This window comes from Neomonachus schauinslandi, chromosome 15, assembly GCF_002201575.2.
Source record: "Neomonachus schauinslandi chromosome 15, ASM220157v2, whole genome shotgun sequence".
Classification (NCBI taxonomy): Eukaryota; Metazoa; Chordata; class Mammalia; order Carnivora; family Phocidae; genus Neomonachus; species Neomonachus schauinslandi.
Window position 1 is genome coordinate 34,308,069 of NC_058417.1, and position 24,573 is coordinate 34,332,641.

At 39.9% G+C, this 24,573-nt stretch overlaps 1 protein-coding gene across 5 annotated transcripts in view; it reads left to right on the plus strand.

The window, feature by feature from the left end:
• The window catches only part of SPAG9 (sperm associated antigen 9), a 134,870-nt gene extending 110,589 nt beyond the window's left edge, over window positions 1–24,281 (plus strand). For 3 of the 5 annotated variants that reach the window (XM_044921693.1, XM_021704325.2, XM_021704327.2), the window contains 10 exons: window positions 104–299; window positions 1,799–1,924; window positions 3,175–3,255; window positions 4,042–4,109; window positions 6,268–6,416; window positions 7,631–7,802; window positions 10,056–10,169; window positions 12,372–12,548; window positions 14,754–14,903; window positions 20,917–24,281. In XM_044921693.1, the coding sequence (XP_044777628.1) occupies window positions 104–299; window positions 1,799–1,924; window positions 3,175–3,255; window positions 4,042–4,109; window positions 6,268–6,416; window positions 7,631–7,802; window positions 10,056–10,169; window positions 12,372–12,548; window positions 14,754–14,903; window positions 20,917–21,032 (1,349 nt within the window). In that variant the 3' untranslated portion in view covers window positions 21,033–24,281. Of the gene's footprint in view, window positions 1–103; window positions 300–1,798; window positions 1,925–3,174; window positions 3,256–4,041; window positions 4,110–6,267; window positions 6,417–7,630; window positions 7,803–10,055; window positions 10,170–11,385; window positions 11,425–12,371; window positions 12,549–14,753; window positions 14,904–20,916 lie in introns of all 5 variants that reach the window. The other 2 variants (XM_021704324.2, XM_021704326.2) reach the window with 1 other exon arrangement.
• The last annotated feature ends 292 nt before the right edge of the window (window positions 24,282–24,573 follow it).

Here is a 24,573-nt window from a genome sequence, read left to right on the forward strand (position 1 = left end):
TGGGGTAGGGGGAGTGGAACTCTGCAGCGGTGGTTTGTGTGGGGAAATGATGGGGAGAAAAGCTCAAACTCAAAATAGTTAGCATGTTTTATTTATTTTGTAGAAAAGGAAGCAGAAAACAGTGAGGTTGATGAAAACATTCCAACAGCAGAAGAAGCAACTGAAGCCACAGAAGGCAATGCAGGGTCAGCTGAAGACACCGTGGACATCTCCCAGCCCGGCGTGTACACAGAGCACGTCTTTACAGATCCTCTGGGAGTTCAAATCCCGGAAGACCTCTCACCAGTGTATCAGTCAAGGTATGCAGATGGGTCAATAACTTAGGAAACCAGAGAAGTATAAAAGGAACCGGGTTCATCTCAAGCAGCCACAGTATTCCTGCTATGTCTCCATCTCTCCTTCCACTGCTTCTGATCTGGATTCCCACACCCCCCATGTGTTCTCTATTCCTTCTAACTTAAAAAACAAAACAAAACAAAACAAAAAACACACACAAAAAAACTTTGCCCATAAGTACAGTAGTCAAAATCTTCCTGGTCATTTTCTCCTCTGATAATGATTTTTCATTTCCATTCAAACTGTAACTGTGCCACTTTCCTCCCCAGCCCTCCTCTCCAACCCTAGTTAGCTGGAAATTCGCAGTTTAGATTTCCCGTGAGGGCTCCGATGACTTTTTTGAATTTTGTTTTCTGGCAAATAGCTCTTCCTTTAAAGCAATGGGTAATCTAGGCCTATTTAATGAATTCTTAATTTTCTGCCTTCTCTAGGCCTTTATAGAAAGCTGATGGGGATCTAGCTAAACGTGATTCTTTTTATAATTTAATACTCCTCCTCTTATAGAGCGATAACTGTCTATTAACATTTGTTAATTTAAGTCATCTGGGGCGCCTGCGTGGCTCAGTTGGTTAAGCGTCTGCCTTCGGCTCAGGTCATGATCCCAGGGTCCTGAGATTGAGTCCCAAGTCGGGCTCCCTGCTCAGCAGGGAGTCTGCTTCTCTTTCTCCCTCTGCCCGCAGCTCCCCCTGCTTATGTTCTCTCTCGCGCGCGCGCTGCGTGTGTGTGTGTGTGTATGTGTGTGTCAAATAAATAGAATCTTTAAAAAAAAAGAAAAAGAATAAAGTCATCTTTTTGGAAATAGCAGGTTTGTCTGTTTTGAATTTGACAGCCCACTTTTTTTCTAAAAATGTTCTGACAATCCAAAAGAAGGTCATAGGAGAGAATATGAGTGTTTTAGTTTAATAATTTATTTTAGAAAAAAATTTTTTTTTTTTTTTTAAGATTTTATTTGAGGGAGCATGAGCTGAGGGAGAGGCAGACTCCCCACTGAGCAGGGAGCCTGATGCGGGGCTTGATCCCAGGACTCTGGGATCATGACCTGAGCCGAGGGCAGACTTTTAACCTATTGAACCAGGCACTCCTTGAAAATTCTTTATACTCATTCTCGTGTGTTTGTGTTTTTCCTCTTATAACAAACCATCCCTTCCTCTTTTTTCCCCGAAGAAAAAACTTATAAAATTCAAAATAACCCTAAGGGAGAACCGTAATTATAGTCTGGATATTAACTGCTGTATTACTGTCTTAACTCCCTTATCTGCACCTTGGTTCTCTCTAGTATGTTAATGTTACTTCTGGTACAACTGTTGAGATATTTATTATAAGCATTTAAATTTGGCTTTTCTGGAATGTTAGTGTTTGATTTTTTTTTTTCAAACTGTTAAACTAAAATGTGGAAATGTTCAGTCCCTGAAAACTGTAGCTAAGCATGCTCAGATGCTTTCCTTTTCCCCACCTTTCCTAGTAATGACTCAGATGCGTATAAAGATCAGTTATCAGTATTGCCAAATGAACAAGACCTGGTGAGAGAAGAAGCCCAGAAAATGAGTAGCCTTTTACCGACTATGTGGCTTGGAGCTCAGAATGGCTGGTAGGTGCCAACTCTTAATATTGGAGTATCTTTAGTTTTTTACTTTTTAGAATCAGAAATAAGTAAAATGTGGTGCATAGGCATACAACAAAAAGTACATATTAAAGCAGAGAACTTTATGTACATACAGATTTTGAGATGATGTTCTCATTACCCCATAAACTGGACTTGTATTGTTTATGAATGGTAAATCATATAGTTCTTTGTCACAGAATGTTCCCTTTATGTAATATTCTTGGAAGAAGAGGTAAATAAAACTTGAAAATCTGGGTGATCCAGAAATAGAAGATCCTGAACAGCACAGAGACAGAATTATGGATGCACAGAAGGTTTATATAGGCTAGAGTGTATTCAGGAAATACCAGGGATTAAGCTAATCTATTGGCTGTGAGAAGGCTCAATTCCATTCCGAACGCGAAACGTACTAGGGAAACCAGGACAGATCCCAGTCTGAAAGCTTAGGAGATGATAACTAACATTACATAGTTTGTTCATATTCTAGTAGTATGAGGAGTCTCTGAAAATTGTGCTTCTCCACAGGTTAATCAAGGTCACTAGCGCATCTTTTCCATAGGAGTCTTAATACTACAAAATGGAGGGCCAGCCCACTTTTTCTCTGAAGGACCAGAGAAGAAGTATGTTAGGCTTTGTGGCCATATGATCTCTAGCAACTTCTCAGCTCTGGCGTGGTGGTGCAGAGGCGGCCATTGTGCCGACAGCACGTCCGTAGCGGAGTGCAGCTGGGCTCTTGGAACGCTGGGTGGGCCCTGAAGGCTGGATTTCATGCAGGTCTCAGACGTCATAAAATACTCTTGATTTTTTCCCAACCATTTACAAACGTAAAGACCATTTTTATCTCGCATGCTATACGAAGACAGGTGGAGGGCTAGATGTGGCTTGCGGGCCATAGCTTGCCACTCTTGATGTAAACCAGCCTGCCGTCAGAAAGTTACGGTTTGGTGTAGCAGAAGAGTAAGGTCATTTTTTAAAAACAGATTTTAGCCAAGGATTCTGAAGTATGTGGTAACCTGAAACTAACTGACCATGCATTATTCTAGTGCTGACTTTTCACTCTTCTGTGTTTCTGTTTGCTTAAGCAGCTTATTTCTTTACGTTAGACTCTCGTTGTTATTTCCTACGATTTTTGTGTTACTCTTCTTTCCTCCTAAGGGAACTTTGTGGTCATTACTAGATGTAAGCAACAACTTGATTTTCTCTATGCCTTACCAGTCTTGATTTTGTTCTTGCAGTTTGTATGTGCATTCATCTGTAGCCCAGTGGAGGAAATGTCTCCATTCTATTAAACTTAAAGATTCGATTCTCAGTATTGTGTAAGTTTTATTTTAGAAATTCTTCCTTTAAAAAATATGTATTTTGGTATAAACTATCTTTTAAGACTATTAAAGCTAACATGTGCTTCATAATTAAGTCAGTATCCAGATATTTTCCCCCTTTATGGAATCAGAGGAGCTGAGTGAGAGTGAAACTCTTACAATAAAATAAAATAGTTCCTAAGTAGAGCTTTAAGTCACACTTGTCAGGTTGATTCCTCACCATACTGTGAGTTCTGTAGTACTCTGGGGAGAGAGTACTCTGGGGAGAGAACCTATTAATTTATGTTTATTTCAGGGTACTCTTTAGACTTGGTGAGTGTGTTGACTGGGGGCATTGACTCACTAGTCCTTTTCTGTATGTCGCTACCAAAACCTCCAAAGTTCACAGAGCTGATTGTTAGTTCCACTCAAGGCATCTGTCTCTGGTCTGCGGCCCTTCTGCGATGAGAGAAGCTTGGGGCCAGAAAGTGAAATAAGAGAGTCACCACACAGGCTGTTCATTTAGTTCAGCTGACATGAAAGACTTTCTCAATGAAGAGTATATTCCGAGGTGCCCGGCTAGCTCAGTATAGAGTATGTTACTCCTGATCTTGGGGTTGTGAGTTTGAGCCCCACATTGGGTGTAGAGATGACTTAAAAAAAAAAAGTATTCTTCAGGTTCTGGTGTAAGCTTCTTGGCTGTCACAGATTGGCCCCCTGAGAGCCTCTGAACTAGTTCAGTAGCATGTGGTCCCCCCCGCATTCCCAGATGGAGAATTCTGACATTCCTTTTGCTGTTTGCAGACATGTGAAAGGAATTGTTTTAGTGGCCCTGGCTGATGGCACCCTTGCAATCTTTCACAGAGGAATTGGTGAGTTGTTATGAATATAGAATGTGCCCAATTTGTTGCTTTGCAAAAGCATTTTCTAGCAGATTGGACTGTGTTTTAAAGAAATGATAATAAGAGAAAGAATAAAGGTTTAAACTGAACACTAACAGTGTATGACTTAAGTAGTTATGTGAGTGCACGTAGTTTATCATTTCAAGGTACTCTGACATAATGTGATATGGAGGCACTTGTTTCTCATTCATACACTTCAGTTAGGAGAAATTTAGTGAGAGGGAAGGTTTTCTTCGTTGTTGTTGTTCAGTATTTTTAAAATAATTTGCATCCACTTATATTTGGAAAGTTTTAAAAGTTTTTAATTGGATATGGTTTAATCATTTTCGTGTCCTGTGATTTCTGTTCTTCCTCTTTAAAACCAGTGTATCTATCATCTGCAGATGGAGGGGTGGTGGAGGTCCAAAAACCTGCCTTGAGTTATAAGAGAACTAGGGAAGCGAGCATGTGACACTTCGTAATTCCTTGGTATATGTATCAGCCAGAAATGATCATTCATTTCCTACCTGCTAGATTGCTAGAGCAGGAAAATATTCCATAAGCATAGATACACTAAATTTGGATTTTAGCAAGACTTTTCCCCAAGTGTCATATCTTTTGGGGCTTGGAAAAATAAAGGGTAGATGATGATTAGGTGTCTTTGTAACTGGCTGGTACCTAGAGATTGCTGGCTAATGACTCCTTATCATCAGAAAGTGAGGGGGCTCTGTTTTACCTTGTTCAGACCCTTTGTAGACTTTATCTGAGCTTAATCCTCACCACAACTTATGAAGAAGATTCTGTTGTCATCCTCATTTTATAGATGAGGAAACTGGAGGCCCAGAGGCTTGTATTTTTTTTTATTTTTAAGATTTTATTTATTTATTTGACAGAGAGACACAGCGAAGAGAGGGAACACAAGCAGGGGGAGTGGGAGAGGGAGAAGCAGGCTTCCCGCTGAGCAGGGAGCTGATGCAGGGCTCAATCCCAGGACTCTGGGATCATGACCTGAGCTGAAGGCAGACGCTTACGACTGAGCCACCCAGGCGCCCCTGGAGGCACAGAGGCTTTTAGTCATTTTGTGGTCAGTCAGCTAAGAAGTGCAAAAGCTTAGAAAAAATGTGGTAATAAATGTTTTGGCAAGCTGAATCCAAAATTATATTTCAGAACAGACAAAAGACGTATAATAAGATAAATGTCAAGTTCTGTGTTGGGGTTCAGAAGAGTAAAAAGGGGGCAACATGTCTGAAGAATGAGAAGTACCTAAAGGTTGGCCCCAAACTTAATACAAGTTACTGAGCACCTTCAGCCTCCTAGAAATCTCTGTCCAGACCAGGGCTGGCGATAATCCTGCTCCACTCTGGTAGATAGATCGCATATTAAACAAACACAGACAAAGTGGAGTTAGGATAAAGGGTCTGTAAACTGGGATATGTACAGAACACATCCCGAGAGTGCTTCATTTTGAGAGGAGAAAACATAGGGCAGTAACAAAGAAGTGGGACTGAATTCTTCTGTGTCTGTTGCACAAGGCTACAGACTGATGGGTGATGACACTCAAGGATGAACTACTTAGGTGTGGGGAGTATTTTTCAGACAGTTACAGCTTTTGGAAAATGGAACAGCTGCTTTGTGAGGCAGTATGTTTTCTTTCACTGAAACTGTTCAAGCAGAGTCTACAGAGCAAGCTTTCAGTGGCTGATTCTCATTTGTATTTCTGCCATCAGAAGTTATTGTGTAATTCCTAAAGTGTTAGCAATGTGTTGTCCTTAACATTTACAAGGTACATCAAAATGCAAGTGAGAGAGAGATATTATCCAGAAAATAATATCAAATCCATTCTAATTCTTAAACCATTATAATAAACGGATAACTTCTGGCTGATTGATCACATCACTGCAAGGGAGTATGGAGATCCAGGCACTGGGTGGCTCATTGGACCAGATGCCCTCTGAGATCTCTTCCCCAACTGTGCAGTAGATAGAAGGAGAGAATTCAGTCTCTGCAAAGAAAAGATAAACAGTCCTATGTGGTATTTTGCAGTGCGTCACCAATAAATTTATTAATGCACCCAAATAGAATGTTTCTTGTGTTAAAATTGAGTAAAAGGTGGTATGCATTAACTAATAATTTGTTTCTTATTTTAAAGATGGGCAGTGGGATTTGTCAAACTATCACCTGTTAGACCTTGGACGGCCTCACCATTCCATCCGCTGCATGACTGTGGTACATGACAAAGTCTGGTGTGGCTATAGGAACAAAATCTATGTGGTTCAGCCAAAGGCTATGAAAATAGAGGTAAGTTAACCTATGCTTTCTGTATTTACTGAATTTGTATTTTCTGAAGACTGTAATTATATTTAGCTTCTTTAGAAACTGTTTTCTGAATCTGTGTGTTTTAGGGCACATCGGTGATGGATTGGATGACAGCTTTTTTTTTTTTTTTTAAGATTTTTTATTTTATTTATTTGAGAGAGAGAGAGACAGCAGGAGCTGGGGGGAGGAGCAGAGGGAGAGAAAGCAGCAGATTCCCCGCTGAGCAGGAAGCCCGATACGGGCTCTATCCCCAGGACCCTGGGATCATGACCTGACCCCAAGGCAGACGCCTAACAATCTGAGCCACCCAGGCGTCCCTGGATGACAGCTTTCTGTGTTACTTCACCTCTCTTGCCACTTTTGACTATGGTGGGAAGTGTTTTTTTTAAGGAAGGGAGGATTCACACATGAATGTTTAAATGTGTGTCTGAATATCCATAGATGCAATATGTGTATTATTTGGATACTTGGTTCTTGATATGTTTAATTACGTGTGGGTTGTTTGGGAGGAGGTTTCCCACGTCTCTGTCACTCCATGTGGATCCAGGAAAATCCATACATGTGTCATAGACTGAGAAATAAGATTGCAATGGCATCTTGTTATAAAAATAAAAACCTCTTAGCATTGCTCTCTTAAAAGTTTTGCCACAATACATAAATTCATTCTAATTATTTAAGAAAAAGAAAAAGGGCAGGAAAATTTTAAGGTAAAAGTCCTTATTCCTTTGTTCCAAAGCCCATTTGGTCTCCTAGAAGTCCCAAAGTTAATCCTTTGGTGGGATTTTTTTCTCCCAAATCTAGTTCCTACATGCACACAGAGCAATGTAGGTTCCTTTTTGTTTAATTTTAAATAGGCTCTTACTTCATGCATTGCTCTGCAGCAATACAACATCCTGAGATCAAATTCAGTCTTTTTGTTGAACACTGTTAGAGTCTGGATATGCCAATATTACTTTGGTAAGTTGATATCCTACACAGTGCCGAAATCTAGCATCCTTAAGTTGTTTGTTCTTCGTTTTCTTTTACAGTCCGGGATAAAAGCATTTGCATATATAAAAGTAATCCTATTTAATAAATAGTATTTAGGCTCCTCTTTTAATATACGGTCTGCCAAATCGTTGTGCAAATTAGCACAGTTTTTAAACATGAACTCCTGCTTAATCAAAGTAACATTGTGATCAAACAATCTTTCCTAGAAATCATTTGACGCACACCCCAGGAAGGAGAGCCAGGTGCGGCAGCTTGCATGGGTGGGTGACGGTGTGTGGGTCTCCATTCGTTTGGATTCCACACTTCGTCTCTATCATGCACACACTTACCAGCACCTACAGGATGTGGACATTGAGCCTTATGTAAGCAAAATGTTAGGTAAGCTTCCAAAGCATTCTATCTATGTCAGTTGAAGAAAACGTTTTATTTTTAAATGGTCTCAAATGCTAGTTGGAACGAATGAATAAGTTGCCTCAGGACTAGTGAGCTCTTATCACTGAGAGTGTCAGGCAGATGCTCCGTGTACCCTGTGGTTCTTGACAGAAATTTGGGATCATTTTTGACTCCTCTCTTATTCCCCACACCTAATCCATCACTGGGAGCTGTCAAGTCTGTCTCCAAAAATATCTTAAATCGGTTACTTCTTTATCTCTACTATTATCCCTGCAGGCCAGGCCACCATCCTTACCCCCCTAGATAACTGTGAGCCTCATAACTGGTCTCTGTGTTTCTACTCCAATCTGTTCTCAGCATAGTAACCAGTGTGCCAGTACCACCATGACATACTTATGTAACACCAGCCACTTTTAGAATATTCCTACCTTTAGGTGAGGTGACATTCTGTGACAACACCAGAAGAACTGGTCCAGGGGCCTGGACTGCTCTCCTCACTCGCTCTGGTCTGCTCACACTGACCTGAGCTCACCAAGTTCCTTCCCATTTCAGGCCCCTCACATGTGTTAGAGCCTCTGCCGGGGAAGTTGTTCTTGGTCCCTTTTTACTTGGCTTTCAGGCTGTAGCTTACATGTCACATGGAGCACAGACCTTGCCTGTTCTCCCAATTTGATTAGGTCCTCTCATGCTTTCCCTTCTTGGGCTTATTATTGTGGTTGCACCAATAATATTAGATTCTTGTTTGTTGTCTCTCTTCCCCCAAAGATCAGAAGCCCCACAAAGGGCAGGGACCATCTCTGGCACTCTGAGTATTAGGAATGTCATAAACGCAAACTAATTTCAGGAATATACTTTTTTTCTTTTCTTTTTTTTTTTTTTAAAGATTTTATGTGTTTTAGAGAGCGTGCACAAGCGGGGAAGGGGCTAGAGGGGGAGGGAGGAGGAGAAAGAATCTGATGCAGACTCTGCACCGAGCACGAAGCCCGATGGAGGGCTTGATCCCAGGACTGCAAGATCATGACCTCAGCCAAACCAAGAGTCCGACGCTTAAACAACTGAGCCACCCAGGCCCCCAATTTCAGGAATATACTTTGACCATAGGTTAAAGATCTCTAGCTTAGACTGAATGGAGTTAAGGCTCCTTCTAACACTGTGATCATATTCTGTTCTTATAAGTAGAACTTGTAACTAAATAAATGCTATTTGTCTTAAATGTATGATTATCTGTTTAAGAATTTTCCTTTCAACTCTCAGAAAATAAAATCAGTTGTAAAAATTCCCTTCAAATAAAAAAAGTGCATCCATTCTCCCTAAATTATATGCCTATGATACCCTAAAATTTCTAAACTGCTCTAGAATAAAAATATGTAAACAAGGAAAGATTATAAATTTTGTTAAAGATTGTTTTTATCTATGCAAAGAAACTTAAGGCAAAGCAGAACTCTTTTAGCTTATAAAAACAAAGGACATTTGATTTTCCAATCTAGCAAACTCTGTTTTTGTTGTTTTTTGTTTTGTTTTGGGTTTGTTTTGGCAGCTCCCTAATTAAATCTTGTGTCATACCTCCTGATCAACAGTATTTTCTTTCTGAATGATAATGTAATGTCAGCCATTTGTAGAATTTTTTTTTTTTAAGATTTTATTTATTTGACAGAGAGAGACACAGCGCGAGAGGGAACACAAGCAGGGGGAGTGGGAGGGAGAAGCAGGCTTCCCGCGGAGCAGGGAGCCCGATGTGGGGCTCGATCCCAGGACCCTGGGATCATGACCTGAGCTGAAGGCAGACGCTTAATGACTGAGCCACCCAGGCGCCCTAGAATTTTTTTTTTTTTTAAGATTTTTATTTATTTATTTATTTATTTGACAGAGAGAGAGACAGAGCACAAGCAGGGGTAGCAGCAGAGGGAGAGGGAGAAGCAGGCTGTCCACTGAGCAGGGAGCCCGATGCAGGGCTTGATCCCAGGACCCCTGAGGTCATGACCTGTGCCAAAGGCAGACGCTTAACCGACTGAGCCTCCCAGGGGTCCCAGAATTTTCTTTTTTCATTAACAATGAGTTATCAGATAGGTGATAAAGCCCAATGAAAGTTTGCTTTGATGTGCACCTTCAGGAAATATCCAACTAGCTCTGGTCACATTTCTTCTCTCTTAAAATTAATCCAGCCATTCTGAGGGACTTGGAACCTAAAACATCATCTGCTCTGGTTTCTCAATAAAAAATTTTCCCCCCACTGTACAGGTACTGGAAAACTGGGCTTCTCTTTTGTGAGGATCACAGCTCTTATGGTGTCTTGCAATCGTTTGTGGGTGGGAACAGGAAACGGTGTCATTATCTCCATCCCATTGACAGAAAGTAAGTATATTTTTAGCTGATTGTCACAATGCAAACAGAAGAGTTGCAGGGTGTAGTTGTGTCCAGAATTCAGGCAAAAGGAATGATTTTGGTATTGGCAAATCTGGTAATTCAGGAAATCAAGCTGATGACAAAGACCTAACTATTGTTCCTTCATCACTTCTACAAAACTTATAAATTTTAGTGAATTAACAGTGTCCATGTGTCAGGACCAACGTTTATAACTAAAAAATGTTCCATTGTGAGAGGCTCCTTTTCTCAATTCAGGAATCGTAGTCCTATTTCATTATTTAAATAAAGCCTGAAGTCTGGCTTTCTTCCAGTGTTAGTACATCAATATCTAGAAACGGCCTAGAACCATTCTGGTTCTTCACAGTCCTCTGGCAGTTCCTTTGGATGTTCCACTTGGCTTATTTGAGGTTTTGAAAATGTTGTGGGAAAAGTTTCTTAGGTCAGCAAGAGCTTCATGATGCTGGAGAGAAGCCATCTCTCCTGTATGTGAAAAGGATGTGAACAAAATGTACATTGTATGTTTTTTATATTATGTTTCATTATTGTTATTTTTGTGAACAAAATGTACATTGTTTTTCATATTATGTTCCATTACATTGATTATTCATCAAATGAGCATTTTTGTGTTACAGAATTCGTGGGCCAGGAATGGTTTGAAAACCAGTGCCATAAGTCCAGAAAATAAGTTGATAACTAAATAAAATAGTTCTGAGGAATTTCCCTACCTTTCTTTAGGGAGAAGGGGGGACGCTTGGGGGGTAGTCTATCTGGAGCCTTTGAAGAACCTAAGTTCTTAATCCCAGCTATCTTTTGTGCAGTTACTTACAAATCTACAGGAGTTGATGTCACTTCTTTGTAAAAGAGAGTTCCATTTTAGCATAGCTATTTGAACCAGATTTCTTAAAGAAAAGGGGGAAATATTCGCATTTAGGAAACGCTCCCTGATAAATCAGTTCTTCTTCTCTGAAATGGCTTTATAATTAAGAAAAGCAAAATCACAGTAAATCATACTGTCCTTTTTGAGCAGAGATCTTGTACAGAGGCTTTGGTAAGAACTTTCCGTGTTACTTGGTGTTATACCAAGTTGGATTTTGTTAATGTAGTGAGGAGCTTAGAAGAGAAGGCGCGAGAGTGGAGGCTCATGGTAGTGCCCATCCCCCTGCCGTGCACCTCTCCATGTGCCTTTCCTCCTCTCTCACTGTAGCTGTAATCCTCCACCAGGGACGCTTACTGGGGCTGAGGGGTAAGTGCAGAGCCTGGACCCAGCTCTTCTTCCTGGCTTCTGATGGCCACTGGGAGGCTGTCCTCCAGCTCTAGACGCCCTCTTGAATGTTCCTAAATGCCATCCACTCAGTCACTGCATCGCAGCAGGTGTTCTGTTGGTTTTGTTTTTTAACGTTTGTTACATGGCCACCAAACTACTGCTCAGCCGCTTAGTGTATTTATCATCTTTTGTTGCAGCTGAACTTTCTTCCAGACTTTGTTTTCCTTCCAGTAAAAACACGACACATCTCTTAAAACTGTCATTAATCTCCATTGTTTACTCTTATTACCGACCATGTTTCTTTCATTCACTTACTGGCCCATGGAATGGGGATGTTTTGTGAGTCTGGTTGTTCTAAAATAGTGCAGCAAGCCATCAGTCTGGTTGTAAATATTTAAAAGCTACTCTATTGCAGTGGCTGTATCCTTTTAAACACAGCTTTTTACCACCCCCTCAAGGGAGATTCTCGTACCACAGGGGAGAAAAATCAGAAGATAAAACTATGAAATTTTTATTTAACATTATACCCATTTACTTTAAACTGTGTAACGGGTTAGTCTTCTAAAATGGGGATTTAAAAAATAAATAAATAAAAATAAAACAGACATACCTAAGATTCAAATCTGGTTTTCTTAAACTAAGTTTGTTTTTGTTTTTGTTTTAATTAATAAATATGTTTAAAAACTAAGTGTAGTTATTGCTAGACTGGCAAAATCCCCTACTCCATTTACTGAGGTACTTAAAAATAACTAGCATGCTATGTTACCTTTTTTTCCCAGCTTTGTCTTGAGTTGGCATTGCTGCCCTTGTTTTTACCTCAACTGGCTGTAGCTTTTAGATAATAATCATAAGGATTAACCAGTAACATCCTACATCATTACTGTTTCCAAGGGGAAAATATTTGGTCTTTGGTTTTTCTCTTGCAGCAAATAAAACCTCAGGAGCACCAGGAAATCGTCCTGGAAGTGTAATCCGAGTGTATGGTGATGAAAACAGCGATAAAGTGACTCCAGGGACATTTATACCCTATTGTTCAATGGCGCATGCACAGCTTTGCTTCCATGGGCACCGGGATGCTGTGAAATTCTTTGTGGCAGTCCCAGGTGAGTTAGATTATTCTGTCAAGAGGTTGCATATAATTGTCTCTCTTCTATCCCTTGGTTCCACTACCTAGTCTAATGCAAAGAACTGGAATTACAAATAATTCCAATATAATATATGAAAAGTTGTGATGGAGGTATGGATAAAGCACTGTAGGGACATTTGAATGAAATTGTTTTGGAATCTCTCCTCTCTCCCCAAAAACAAACTTGCCGATTTTTATTTAAGAGACCTGCTCGCTTTTGAAAAGCAGTGGTAGGTACTATTTTGTCACCGCAGAATACCAGAAATAATCGTGGCCGAATACTAGAAAGAAGCCCCTGTCGTCAAGATCGTATAGAGGAAGAGGAGACTGTGCTCCCGGGCCTGTCTCAGTGTTGTGGCAAAGGGCGGCAGACTGGGAGTCCCCGCCTCGCCCTTGCCTAGTTATCTTGAGCAAGTCACTTCACCTCTGAGACTCGTCCTCATTTCCTAAGTGGACATGACTAATCTCTGCTTTGCTGACCTCATTTGTTGTGAAAGTTAACAAAAGTGCTTTGGAACTATAAAGCTCCATCTATCTAGATGAAAGGTGGCAGTGGTGCTGTCCAGAGAAAAAGGTTCTGTCCATTAAGAATACTAAACTGATGTGACTGACCATCTGCAAGCAGGTCCCACATTTTGAATTCTTTCCCCCCATAAGATGCAAGTTTTGGAGCTCTACAAAGTTCAACTCTGACTTCGCCACACCAGCTGTGTGACGTTGGACATGATAGCGTCTCAGTGTGTTAGGGTTCTTCAGAGAAGCAGAACCGATAGGGTATGAGAGAGAACGAGAGATTGATTTAGTTTAAGGAATTGGCTCATGTGATTCTGGGGGCTTCAGGTCTGAAATCTGTAGGGAGTCCGGCAGGCTGGAGACCCAGGAAAGAGTTGATGTTGCAGCTGGAGTCCAAAGGCAGTCTAGAGGCAAAATTCGTCCTTGCTCAGGGGACCTATCTTTTTCTCGGAAGGCCTTCAGCTGATTGATGAGGCCCACCCACATTATGGAGAATAATCTGCTTTACTCACGTCCACTGATTTCAGTGTGGATTATATCTAAAAAATATCTAGACTGGAGTTTGGCCACATATCTGTGCACCAAAGCCTAGTCAGGTTGACACATAAACTGAACCATCGTCTTCATTTGTCTGAGGGTGTTCCGAAGATCAGATGATTCAGTGTACATAGTGTGGCTGGCACATAGTATCCTAATCAGTTACTCAGTATTCTTAACAACATGGTAATGAGCTTCCTGAAACATACACCTTGTATATTTACATAGTCATTTCCTTAGGATAAATTCCTAAAAATGGAATTGCTGATAGTAGTATCTTTTTGCTTTTGTGAAAAAAGGGTCCTAGAATCCCCTTTGAGTCTCTGTTATATTCTTCTAATCCCGTTCCCTTCCCCTTTTCCTCTCCATGTGCTACTACAGTCCTGAAGTTGACAAGTATCCTGCCATGTTTTTATATTTTTACATTTGAACAAATCTATAAACTATGTGTAGTCTTTTCAAATATGTGTCTTTGAACTTAAATGTTGTATATATATTCAACTCTCTTCTCATTTTTTAAAATTTATTAATGTTTATACATAAAAATCTAGTTCATTTAACTATGGCATATTAAAGGTTTCTCTCCCATTTCATGCTCAAGGATTCTACCTTAGAACTTAAATTTAGAATAAATGGCACATTCACTAGTAATTTTATTTGCATAATCTAAATTATAAATAAGATGTAATTTTCTTAAATATGAGAGGAATACGATGGATTTAAAATACATTTAAATATTAATTATGCATATCCAAACTCACAGGGCATACGTTGAAGACCTTTCTTACAGAGATGCACGTGTACCCTTTCCTTTGTCCCTCAGGTCAAAAGATATAGATCATAATAGTCTGAAGCAGGCAGCGAAGACCAGCTTGGCCACACACAGATCTCATAATGGGTTTTGGACCCATTTGCTTTGGTACAAAATGGTTCTACTTAGATTTTCAAATTGTGTTCTTAGGACCTTTGTGGATATTTTCTGATCACGTAGAGGCTTCTGCCATTCCCAGTACTTTGGTTGTATCAGAATATATTTACCTTTTTGTTCAACTTTCTGAAAATATTCAGAGAAAATGAGTCTTCCCCACCCATCTGTGATAAGTAACATCCACTTCTGTTCTTGCACAAATAGGTCAAGTCGTCAGCCCGCAAAGTGGCAGTAGTGACACAGATCTAACAGGTGACAAGGCAGGGCCATCGACACAGGAACCTGGCAGCCAGATGCCCTTGAAGTCTATGCTCGTCATCAGTGGAGGAGAGGGCTACATTGACTTCCGGATGGGTAAGTCATGGGTCCTGGCCACTGTGCTCTGTAACGTGGATTTTCACTCATAGTAAACAAGAAACTACTCTGGTAAGTGATTTCTAAGAGGTTTTCTTTGAATTCTTGACTTGCGAAAGGACTTTATATTTCCCCTTTTCCTTACTTCTTTGTTTTTAAGTTTCTTTTTATACCCCAGTGTATTTGTTTGAAGGAGCATTCGAAAATAGCAGGGTTTAGGGTGCCTGGCTGGCTCAGTAGAGCATGCAGCTCTTGATCTTGGGGTTGTGGGTTCGAGCCACCCACCCCATGGTGGGTGTGGAGATTACTTTAAAAAAGAAGAAAAAGAAAAAAAACACCCTGCATTATCTGCAAATAAAATTTGATGAAAAAATAAGACTCTTGTTGACATGTATCACCCACCATTTAAAAAAAAAAAAAACAGGGTTGGGTCAAATATGGATGTGTATGTGAAGAGCATAAGATAAGGAGTCAGAGGGCCTTGGGCAAATCATTCAGCCTCCCAGAAGCCCAGTTTCCTCACCTGCAAAAGGGAGAAATAAAAATACTTCATAAAGTGGTGTTTGTATCAAAATGGATTTTATTTGTTCTTTTTCTCACTTTACAAACATTATTGCTAGGTGCCTGTCAGCCTTAAGCTTGAGATGCAGACACAGATCAGACAAAGCCTGCGTCCGGCTTTGGAATTATGGAAGAGTGCAGAGATAGAAATGTGCTAATAGATAAGTGCCCTGGGTGGGGATGGGGGGAGGGACAGAGTCAACACATGGTGCTTGAGCTGACAGAGCTCTGAGTAGTGGTAGTCTAGAGAATTGGGTTGGGGAATGAGCAGGATGAGGATTGCTGGGGATTGGCATTCCAAGGTAAGATAATAGCTTGACCAAAGGCTTAGAAATGCTGAAACCACCTTAATTGAAGAAAAACTATTCTTAAATGGCTGGAGTGTGGAGTAGAGGCAAGTGTACATTTGACCAGAGTTAAATCTAGAAAGGGGGGTGGGGCTGGATTATGGAAGACCTTTATATACCAAATTAAGGAGTTTCTGCTTCTATATTTTTATGTATGTATGTATGTATGTATTTATGTATTTCCTTCCTTTCCTTCCCTTTCTCTGATTCCAGTGTGGTTAACATGCAGTGTGTTAGTTTCAGGTGTACGATAATAGTGATTCAGCAATTCCACACATCACCCAGTGCTCATCCCAACAGGTGCACTTCTTAATCCCCATAACCTATTTCCCCATTCCCCCCGCCCACCTCCCCCCAGGTAACCATCATTTTGTTCTCTGTAGTTAATGCACTTCTATCTTTAAAGCTAAGGAAAATTGTCAGAGGACTTTAACTAGAAGAGCAACATGAATAGATTTGTGTGGAAGATGGATTAGAGGTATAAGACTAGACATAGGGAAATGAGATAGGAAAAAATGAAAAACTGAGTGGGGCACTAACAGTAGGAATAGATAAAGCAGCATGATGGGGAATTAGTAACTAATAGGATGTGGGGAAAGGTGGGGTGATCCATTTTCCCAGAGATAGAGATTATTAGAACAGAAGAAGCAGATCTGGAGGGGGAGAGAGGAATTTGATATTGGGCATCACCTTGACCTTGAAGAGCATGGGAGCTGGGAGTTGTCTAGGTGGAAGATGGCCATTGGGCTTTGGGTTATAAAGATTTTATATCTCAGAAGGGGGGGATTTGGGGGCCGTTAGCATGCAGTGGTACTAAAAACCACAAGGGTTGATGAGCTTACCCAAGGAGAGTGTGTAGGGGCTAAAAGAAGAGGTTCTAAGATAGAACCCTGTATTATTGTTCGATTAAAAGAACCATTAGAGCTTTTATGAAGGGATCTGAGAAGGAATGGCCAGAGGGGGACCATGAAAACAGAGAACTGATGTTTGATGTTTTGGAAAGTGTAGTGTTTTGTAAACTGTAAGGCACTGTGATGTGAACTTACTTATTTGCTGTAAATAAAGGGATCCTTTGGATGTGCCTAAAATCACAATGATTCAGAAAGTTTGTAAACATAAGGTTTTAGAGAATATAATGGTGTAGATTAGTGACATATACTTTAGTTATAAATTCTGTAAGGAAGTAGTATAAAATGTAGGGCCATGTAAAGGACAGTGGGCCACATAAAATTAGTATAAACCAGATTATTTGACGGAAAAGACTTACACATTTTTAAGGGAGATGTTAAGGTGAAGTTTAGGAATTGGTTGTTTCTGTTGATGTCAGCAGGAATGAAGTTACTTCAAGATGTTTTAAATAATCGACTATTGGTGCAGAATTCCTTGATAGAAAAGGGCCCCATTTAGCTGGAGTGGTTAGGGCAGCTTTTCCTTGGAGTGCAGCATAGCGGTTGGAACCATCCTAAGGAGCATGTTAATAAAATCTCTGTGCTTTTTCCATGCCCACCAGAAATTGCTTCCATTGTGGATCCTGAAAATAGCATAAGAGTTGCTTAGCCAGGTTTGTCAGTATCTCTAGTTAATCTAGCCTGAAAAGCAGACTTGTCTTAAAACATAGGTTAATTTTAATAGTAAATAATGCTTTAAAAAAATAAAATAAAATTTGATCTTTTTTTGTTCCATTTCCATTTCCTCTAATAGTTTAACAATGAAAAATTGATCCCAACCATCCCATGCTCAAAAGTCACATGCTCCGAGAGTGACTAAGCCAGATAGGATCCCCCCTATACTGAGTTATTTTTTCCCATGACTTTCACCTGTTTACCCCAGCCTTCTACTAGTTTTAGTGGTTTAATTAAGTAGGATGTAGAGCCCTAGGAAATGGTGATTCTAAACAATAGAACCTTCAAAACAAAACAACTCAGATACCAGCAACCTTTGATCTCAGCCAACTAATTTTGTCATTATCGTTGTAATTTTTTTTTTTAATTATTTTTATTTATTTATTTTGGTGGGGAGGGGCAGAGGGAGAAGGACAGGGAAAGAGAGAATCTTAAGCAGGCTCCACACCCAGCACAGAGCCCAACGTGGGGCTCGATCTCCCCACCCTGAGATCATGACCTGAGCTGAGATCAAGAGTCGGACACTTAACTGACTGAGCCACCCAGGCGCCCCTCATTGTAATTTTTTAAAATTTAAAAAACCAAACTCCAGTTTTTTACATTCTTGGAGTTGGTCTTGAGTCTTTGAGAGTATGTACCACTGCACAGTTTGACATTGCTGCGGAAGGGCCACTAGGAGGTGGGTTAAAGGAGAGTTTGGCCTACAGAGAGAAGTGCCAACCTTTTTTTTAAATAATCAATAGGTTTAATAATTGATTAGATCCAAATGACAATGAAAAGGAAATGAATAAACTAGACAAAGATAGAAGAAAATATGCAGATAAAATTTCACAAATAACTAAATCTTAAAATATATAAAGGAAAAACTAAAGTAATAAAATTCATATTTTAATATGCCTAACAAAAAACAAAGAATATAGAGATTAAGAAAATATGATAAGGAAAAACTAAATGCTAAGTGACTACACACAATATCCAAAACTGCTGAATTCATTTGGTAAAGAATTCTTGTCACAAAACAAGTCTCAATAAATGTTGAAGAATTAGGAGTAGATATTCTTTTCATAGGGACATTAATCTCTAAATCATATATTTTTTAGGGTATATTCCTTTTTTAAATTAACATACAATGTATTATTTGTTTCAGGGGTACAGGTTGGTGATTCATCAGTCTTATATAATACCCAGTGCTCATTACAACACATGCCCTCCCCAATATACATCACCCAGTTACCCCATCCCACCACCCCCCTCCCCTCCAGCAACCCTCAGTTTGTTTCCTGTGACTAAGAGTCTCTTATGGTTTTGTCTTGTTTCATTTTTCCTCTCTTCCCCTATGATCCTCTGCCTTGTTTCTTAAATTCCACATATCAGTGAGGTCATATGATAATTGTCTTTCTCTGATTGACTTATTTCACTTAGCATAATGCCCTCTAGTTCCATCCACATCGTTGCAAATGGCAAGATTTCATTTTTTGATGGCTGAGTAGTATTCCTGTGTGTGTGTGTGTGTGTACACACACACACACACACACACCACATTTTCCCTATCCATTCATCTGTCGATGGACATCCGGGCTCTTTCCATAGTTTGGCTATTGTGGACATTGCTGCTATAAACATTGGAGTGCAGGTGCCCCTTCGGATCGCTACTTTGTATCTTTGGGGTAAATACCCAGTAGTGCAATTGCTGGATCGTAGGATAGCTCTATTTTCAACTTTTTTAGGAACTTCCATACTGTTTTCCAGAGTGGCTGCACCAGCTTGCATTCCCACCAACAGTGTAGGAGGGTTCCCCTTTCTCCACATCCTCGCCAACATCTGTCGTTTCCTGACTTGTTAATTTTAGCCATTCTGACTGATGTGAGGTGGTATCTCATTGTGGTTTTGATTTGGATTTCCCTGATGCCGAGTGATGTTGAGCCCTTTTTCATGTGTCTGTTGAAAAGTGCCAACTTTTAAGGTTTTTTCTGTCACTGTTTCTAGTTGATACTGCCACTGTTTTCTTTTGCCCATCTGAAATTCAGGTGAGACACACGGTAAAACTAGCAGATCAGCGGTGTATCTTTGCCCCTTGGGGTGTGTGTGTGTGTGTGTGTGTGTGTGTGTGTGTGTGTGTGATTCTGCTGAAGAATCTGTCCCACGATACCAGTTGTCACTGAGTTGTGTCACAATATTCTGCAACAGCAAAACCAGGGATGCGCCTTGTAGAGAGGAGTGTGGTTTGCTTGCACTGGGCCTTGGAGAGCGGTGTCTTTGATCAGGACCTCATTTATCCAGTTGACTCAGCTGTTTCTAGGAGAACCCATAGCCTGTCTGTGGCTTCGGCCTCATTTCTTCATCTCCACCATACACCATTAATTCATAATCTATCCTAAACTTGAAAGTCATGGGAAGAAATAACTCCGTATAGGGGGTCCTGGCTGGCTTAGTCAGTGGAGCATGCGACTTTTGATCTCAGGGTGGTGAGCTTGAGCACCACGTTGGGTGTAGAGATTACTTAAAAATAAAACCTTGGGGCGCCTAGGTGACTCAGATGGTTAAGTGTCTGCCTTCGGCTCGGGTCATGATCCCAGGGTCCTGGGATCAAACCCTGCATGGAGCTTCCTGCTCAGCGGGGAATCTGCTGCTTTCTCTCCCTCTGCTCCTCCCCCCAGCTCCTGCTGTCTCTCTCTCTCTCAAATAAATAAAAAATCTTAAAAAAAAAAGCTGTCATCCAATCCATCACCGATGTGCCCTAAAACACACAGATTCAGAAAACAGTTTCTAAAGAAGCTAAATATAATTGTAGTCTTCAGAAAATACAAATTCAGTAAATACAGAAAGCATAGGTTAACTTACCTCTCCCTCTACTGTTCCCCCTGCTTGTGCTCTCTCCCTCTCTCTGTCAAATAAAATCTTAAAAAAACAAACAAAAAACTCAGTATATTGAGTGAGAAATCTGCCATCTCCTAGTGCTGCAGGGAGATAGTTTCTGTTTCCACGTGCTTGTATTGGTTATCTCTGATTGGAGAGCTTTACTGTCACAACAAACATGAGTTGTTTGGGTTTAGCTAGTTTGTGGGTGCGTGGGCTCTATCTCCACGCTTCCACATTTATAGGCCTTTGTAGTCTCACTTCTCAGTTTGACATAAATGAGAAAAGACTGTCCGTTTGGATGAACACGGGGTCGGACAGCTCTGCCTTCTTAGCTTCTCGTTTCTGTTAACCTCAGAATGCAGACATAGTGGGATGAGTTTCTCATGTAGTACATACAGTGAGCTCACTTGTATAAATATAGTCTGAAAAATGAATTAACCTTTTCAGAAGTTGGGCAAGTGAGGGTTCTGACTCATGGCATTTCTTGTACTGTGTTCTCTGAAATGGGCATCGGCCAAGCTCAGTGCATACTGTTGCAGACTAACCCTGAGCGTTACATCTGCTGTGTATCAGCCTGCGTATTCCACGCTCAGCCTGACTTGAGTTCCTGTTGTCATCCCCCAGGTGATGAAGGTGGAGAATCAGAACTTCTTGGAGAGGATCTTCCACTTGAACCTTCTGTCGCCAAAGCAGAAAGGAGTCACCTGATCGTGTGGCAAGTGATGTACGGCAGTGAGTGAGCACATCGGAAACAGGTGGAGACAGGGAAGCTGTCTCTTCTGCATGGTTTAGTTTCCCTTTGCCCCTTGATTTAATGCTCTCTTTGTGAAAGAAGTTTCACCACATACTGTGTGAGCATTTTTTTTCCTGTTAACTCTATATTACAGAACCTGTCCTGCCATAACAAGACAGGAACGAGCTGTGTTACTGCACCAGTGTTCTAGGCAATTTCAGTATGTTATGAACAAATCAAAGAATGTTTCCTCTCTGCAAACCGGTGAATTATAGAAAGCAATCCAGATGTGGTTCACTCTGCCACAGTTCATGTCACTCACTTTGTTTGATATGGTCACTTTTTAGCTGTCGCTAATAATGGAATTAATGGGAACACTTGATAAGTGAAATTGTACCATTAAGTACAATAATGAAGTTTTCCCCAATGTATTATAAAATTGACACAAGCTAGGATTAGGTGGATTATCAGGATTTCTCTAAACGTCCCAGGGGGCTAAAAGCTAACTGTAAATTACTTTAACTTTCACTTTCAAATCTGACAAATCTTGTTTATATGGTATATAAAACCTTGTTTTCATCAGATTTGGGGGGTTTTATATTAAAGAAATTAAGACTACACTATTTAAATAAAAGTTTCCTGTTTCTGACTTATTAGAGCTCTAAAGTTTATGAGGCCTGCTCTCTGAATATTCTGATGATTATTTTTTGAGACTAGTCTCACTCATTTTCAAACTGACGTGTCTGAAACGTTTATTATTTATAAGGCTCAGAAGATCGCTTCAATAATGGGAATAATGGGAGGATTTTTTTTTTTTTTAAGGAAATTGTGTTCTGGGTTCCTGTATCAGTGAATGGTGGTGATTGGTTGAGGTTTTTTTTGCACGTAAAAAATTCACCTATTTACCAATTGTTCTTGGACTGCTCTTACCAGTGAATAAGAGCAAAGCTGCAGTGGAGATAGAGTGGCCTATGAACCAAATAAGGGATTTGGTGAGAAACAGTATTTTCTCTTGTTCTGTGTAAAACTACAGAACAGCTAGCACTTGATATTTCGTATGTAAATGCCACCTTTAAGCTTTTGTGCTCTTTTGAGATTAAAATGCCATCTTCCAAGAGGAAAACTGTGAAGGGGAAGAAGACAAAGCCGAGATACCACAAAGTAAAAGCTGACATGTTCATCTTCTTGCATGTACCCCCCATTTAAAAAACCAAGTCTAGGTTTAACTGATTTTCTTGTTTCATAAGTTTTCAGAAACCGTCATGCTGCAGTTTTCCCCTCTCCAGCTTCTTGAAAATGTGTGATTTACCGTTTCCTTAAGCAATACTAAATACAAATTTTAAGTGTTATTTTCAAAATCTAAGCCTGTTGAATAAAGGCCTCCCCGTTATCAGAAGGACTCCCTGAAGGAAAAGTAAGCAAGCACAGGCCTCAGACTGTATTAAGTGTTCTTAAGTGCCAGGGATTTGTTCTTTCTGAATGTCATGCAGACATAGTTGTAAAAAGTATGCCATTGTCCTTCAAGCATCTACAGGATTAAGCTAGATTATAAATACGTGGGATCTAATGAGCTGGAGGATCCGTTGGCCACATGTGTCTATAAGCACATCGTGTACACAGTAAAGTTGTGGTCACTCTAGATGGCCAGAAGGAAAAACTCCTTTGGTAAAAGCTGTACTAAAAGGATAATTTTTTTGCTTGAGGTATTCAGTCACTTTTCTTCAAGGCATCAAAACTTAAGCCACTTATCCATAGCTTGGAAGCTATGTTTTTAATTTAAATCTGAGCCATTTTTGGCAATACCTAAAAAAAAAAAAACCACCCACATTGTTAAACATTTTTGGGGAATGTTGTATAAATTCACAAAAAGGAGACACCAAAGTGTTTGGGAATATTAGTCCCAAGAAGTAAGCATCCCAGAGTCAGACTCCATTTGCTGTTCAGTCTTTTACGTGTTTGTATGACCAAATGTAATTTGAGAAATCAGGAGTTAAAGGTGAAAAATACAAACATGTTACAGTGGTTCTGATTGCTCTTTTTAAACTTACTGGCTTTAACGTAAGGAATATCGGGGTGTAGCTATTTTATCTAAAGCTGTCAGATTATCTGTAGCCCTGTTAATTAACTTCAGGGACTAGAGAGAGTACAGAAATGCCTGTACGAGTTGTTTTAAGGGCTTGTCCTTATATTTGTAATTTCATTTAAATATTTTCCACAGATTGCTTTACTTCCCCCCTTTCCCCAATAATAGGCTTATATTCTTGTAATGTTCACTTTGGTCGAGGTGGTAACGTTCACTTCGGTAACCAAAATGTAAGTTTCTTGCAAGCAGCAAAGTGGTTGGTGTAAACTGCCTGTAGCTAGCAACTCAAGGATAGAGAAGAGTCTCGAATACCTTGGGTTGGTCTCTCCATGTAAAAAAATTATAGATTGCCCCTGGTTGGAAGAAATAAGGGATACCCGAGAATGTTCTTGTTTTGTTATGCTTGGGTTATGTATGAGGTTGAACCATGTGAAACTGCCGATGCTCGACCATTGCCGATCTACAAAAATGTCAGTATCCTGTACACCAACCTCACACTTACTATGAAATGCAGGTTGAAATCCCTGTGAAGCAAAGGGAGAATATTCTTGAAGAACACCGTTTTGAGAGTGTTTTTCTCCAACCTGTGTGGATCTGAATTTTTTAAATAGGAACGAGTATCTTAATAGATGCAGCTTGTTGAGAGTGTAAAAAGATTTTGAGCACAAAGTATGCGGCACAGAACTTTTCAAATTAAGTGTGTTTGCATAGAAAAGATTAAAATACATTCTCTCAGTTGCTATATTGTTCATTTCTTGTAAAGGTCTAACTGCATTTGAGAATAGACCCTTTAACATAGGCTGCCTTAGTAACAAAACAAAGCAAAACAGTTGTCTCATAATATTAACTGTCCTAAAGAATGTGCGTCTTTCTTGCAAATGCTGTGGAACTGAATATTTATTTCCTTGTGAGTATTATGATCGTTACCAAAGGACTCAAGCAGATTTAGGGCTCTTCTTAATTGATCATGTTGAGAAAGGGACTCATTTGGCCCCAGTTTATAACATGGGAAGAGTAGAGAAGAGAGAATTAAATGTGGAAATCATAAATGCTTTTCTAACAGGGTTATGCTATTTTGTCACACTAAACGTCTTTTTCTTTCTCTTAAAAAATTAAGTTTTTATTATTAATTTTGTCGTACATTTCTCAATATATTTGAATATATTTTAACCATTTTATGTTCTGAATTTGTTTTTTGTCCTAGACATTTTATCCAGACTTTTACTGGCCTCTATAATCTGAAAAATGGGTTCTAGAGTGTCCCACTTGTTGTCTCTTAGAGGCTGAGGCTTCATTTCTATGAGCAAAAAGCTCATTTAGCAATGTAGTTATTTCAGTATTTATTTCTATTATGGAACCCCTGGGGTTCAGAATGTAACTTTGTACATGAAATATATATAAATATGTATATGAAACATGTATGAGGTCCAGTGTATTTTGTTTTGGTTTTGCCTTTTCTAGGGGT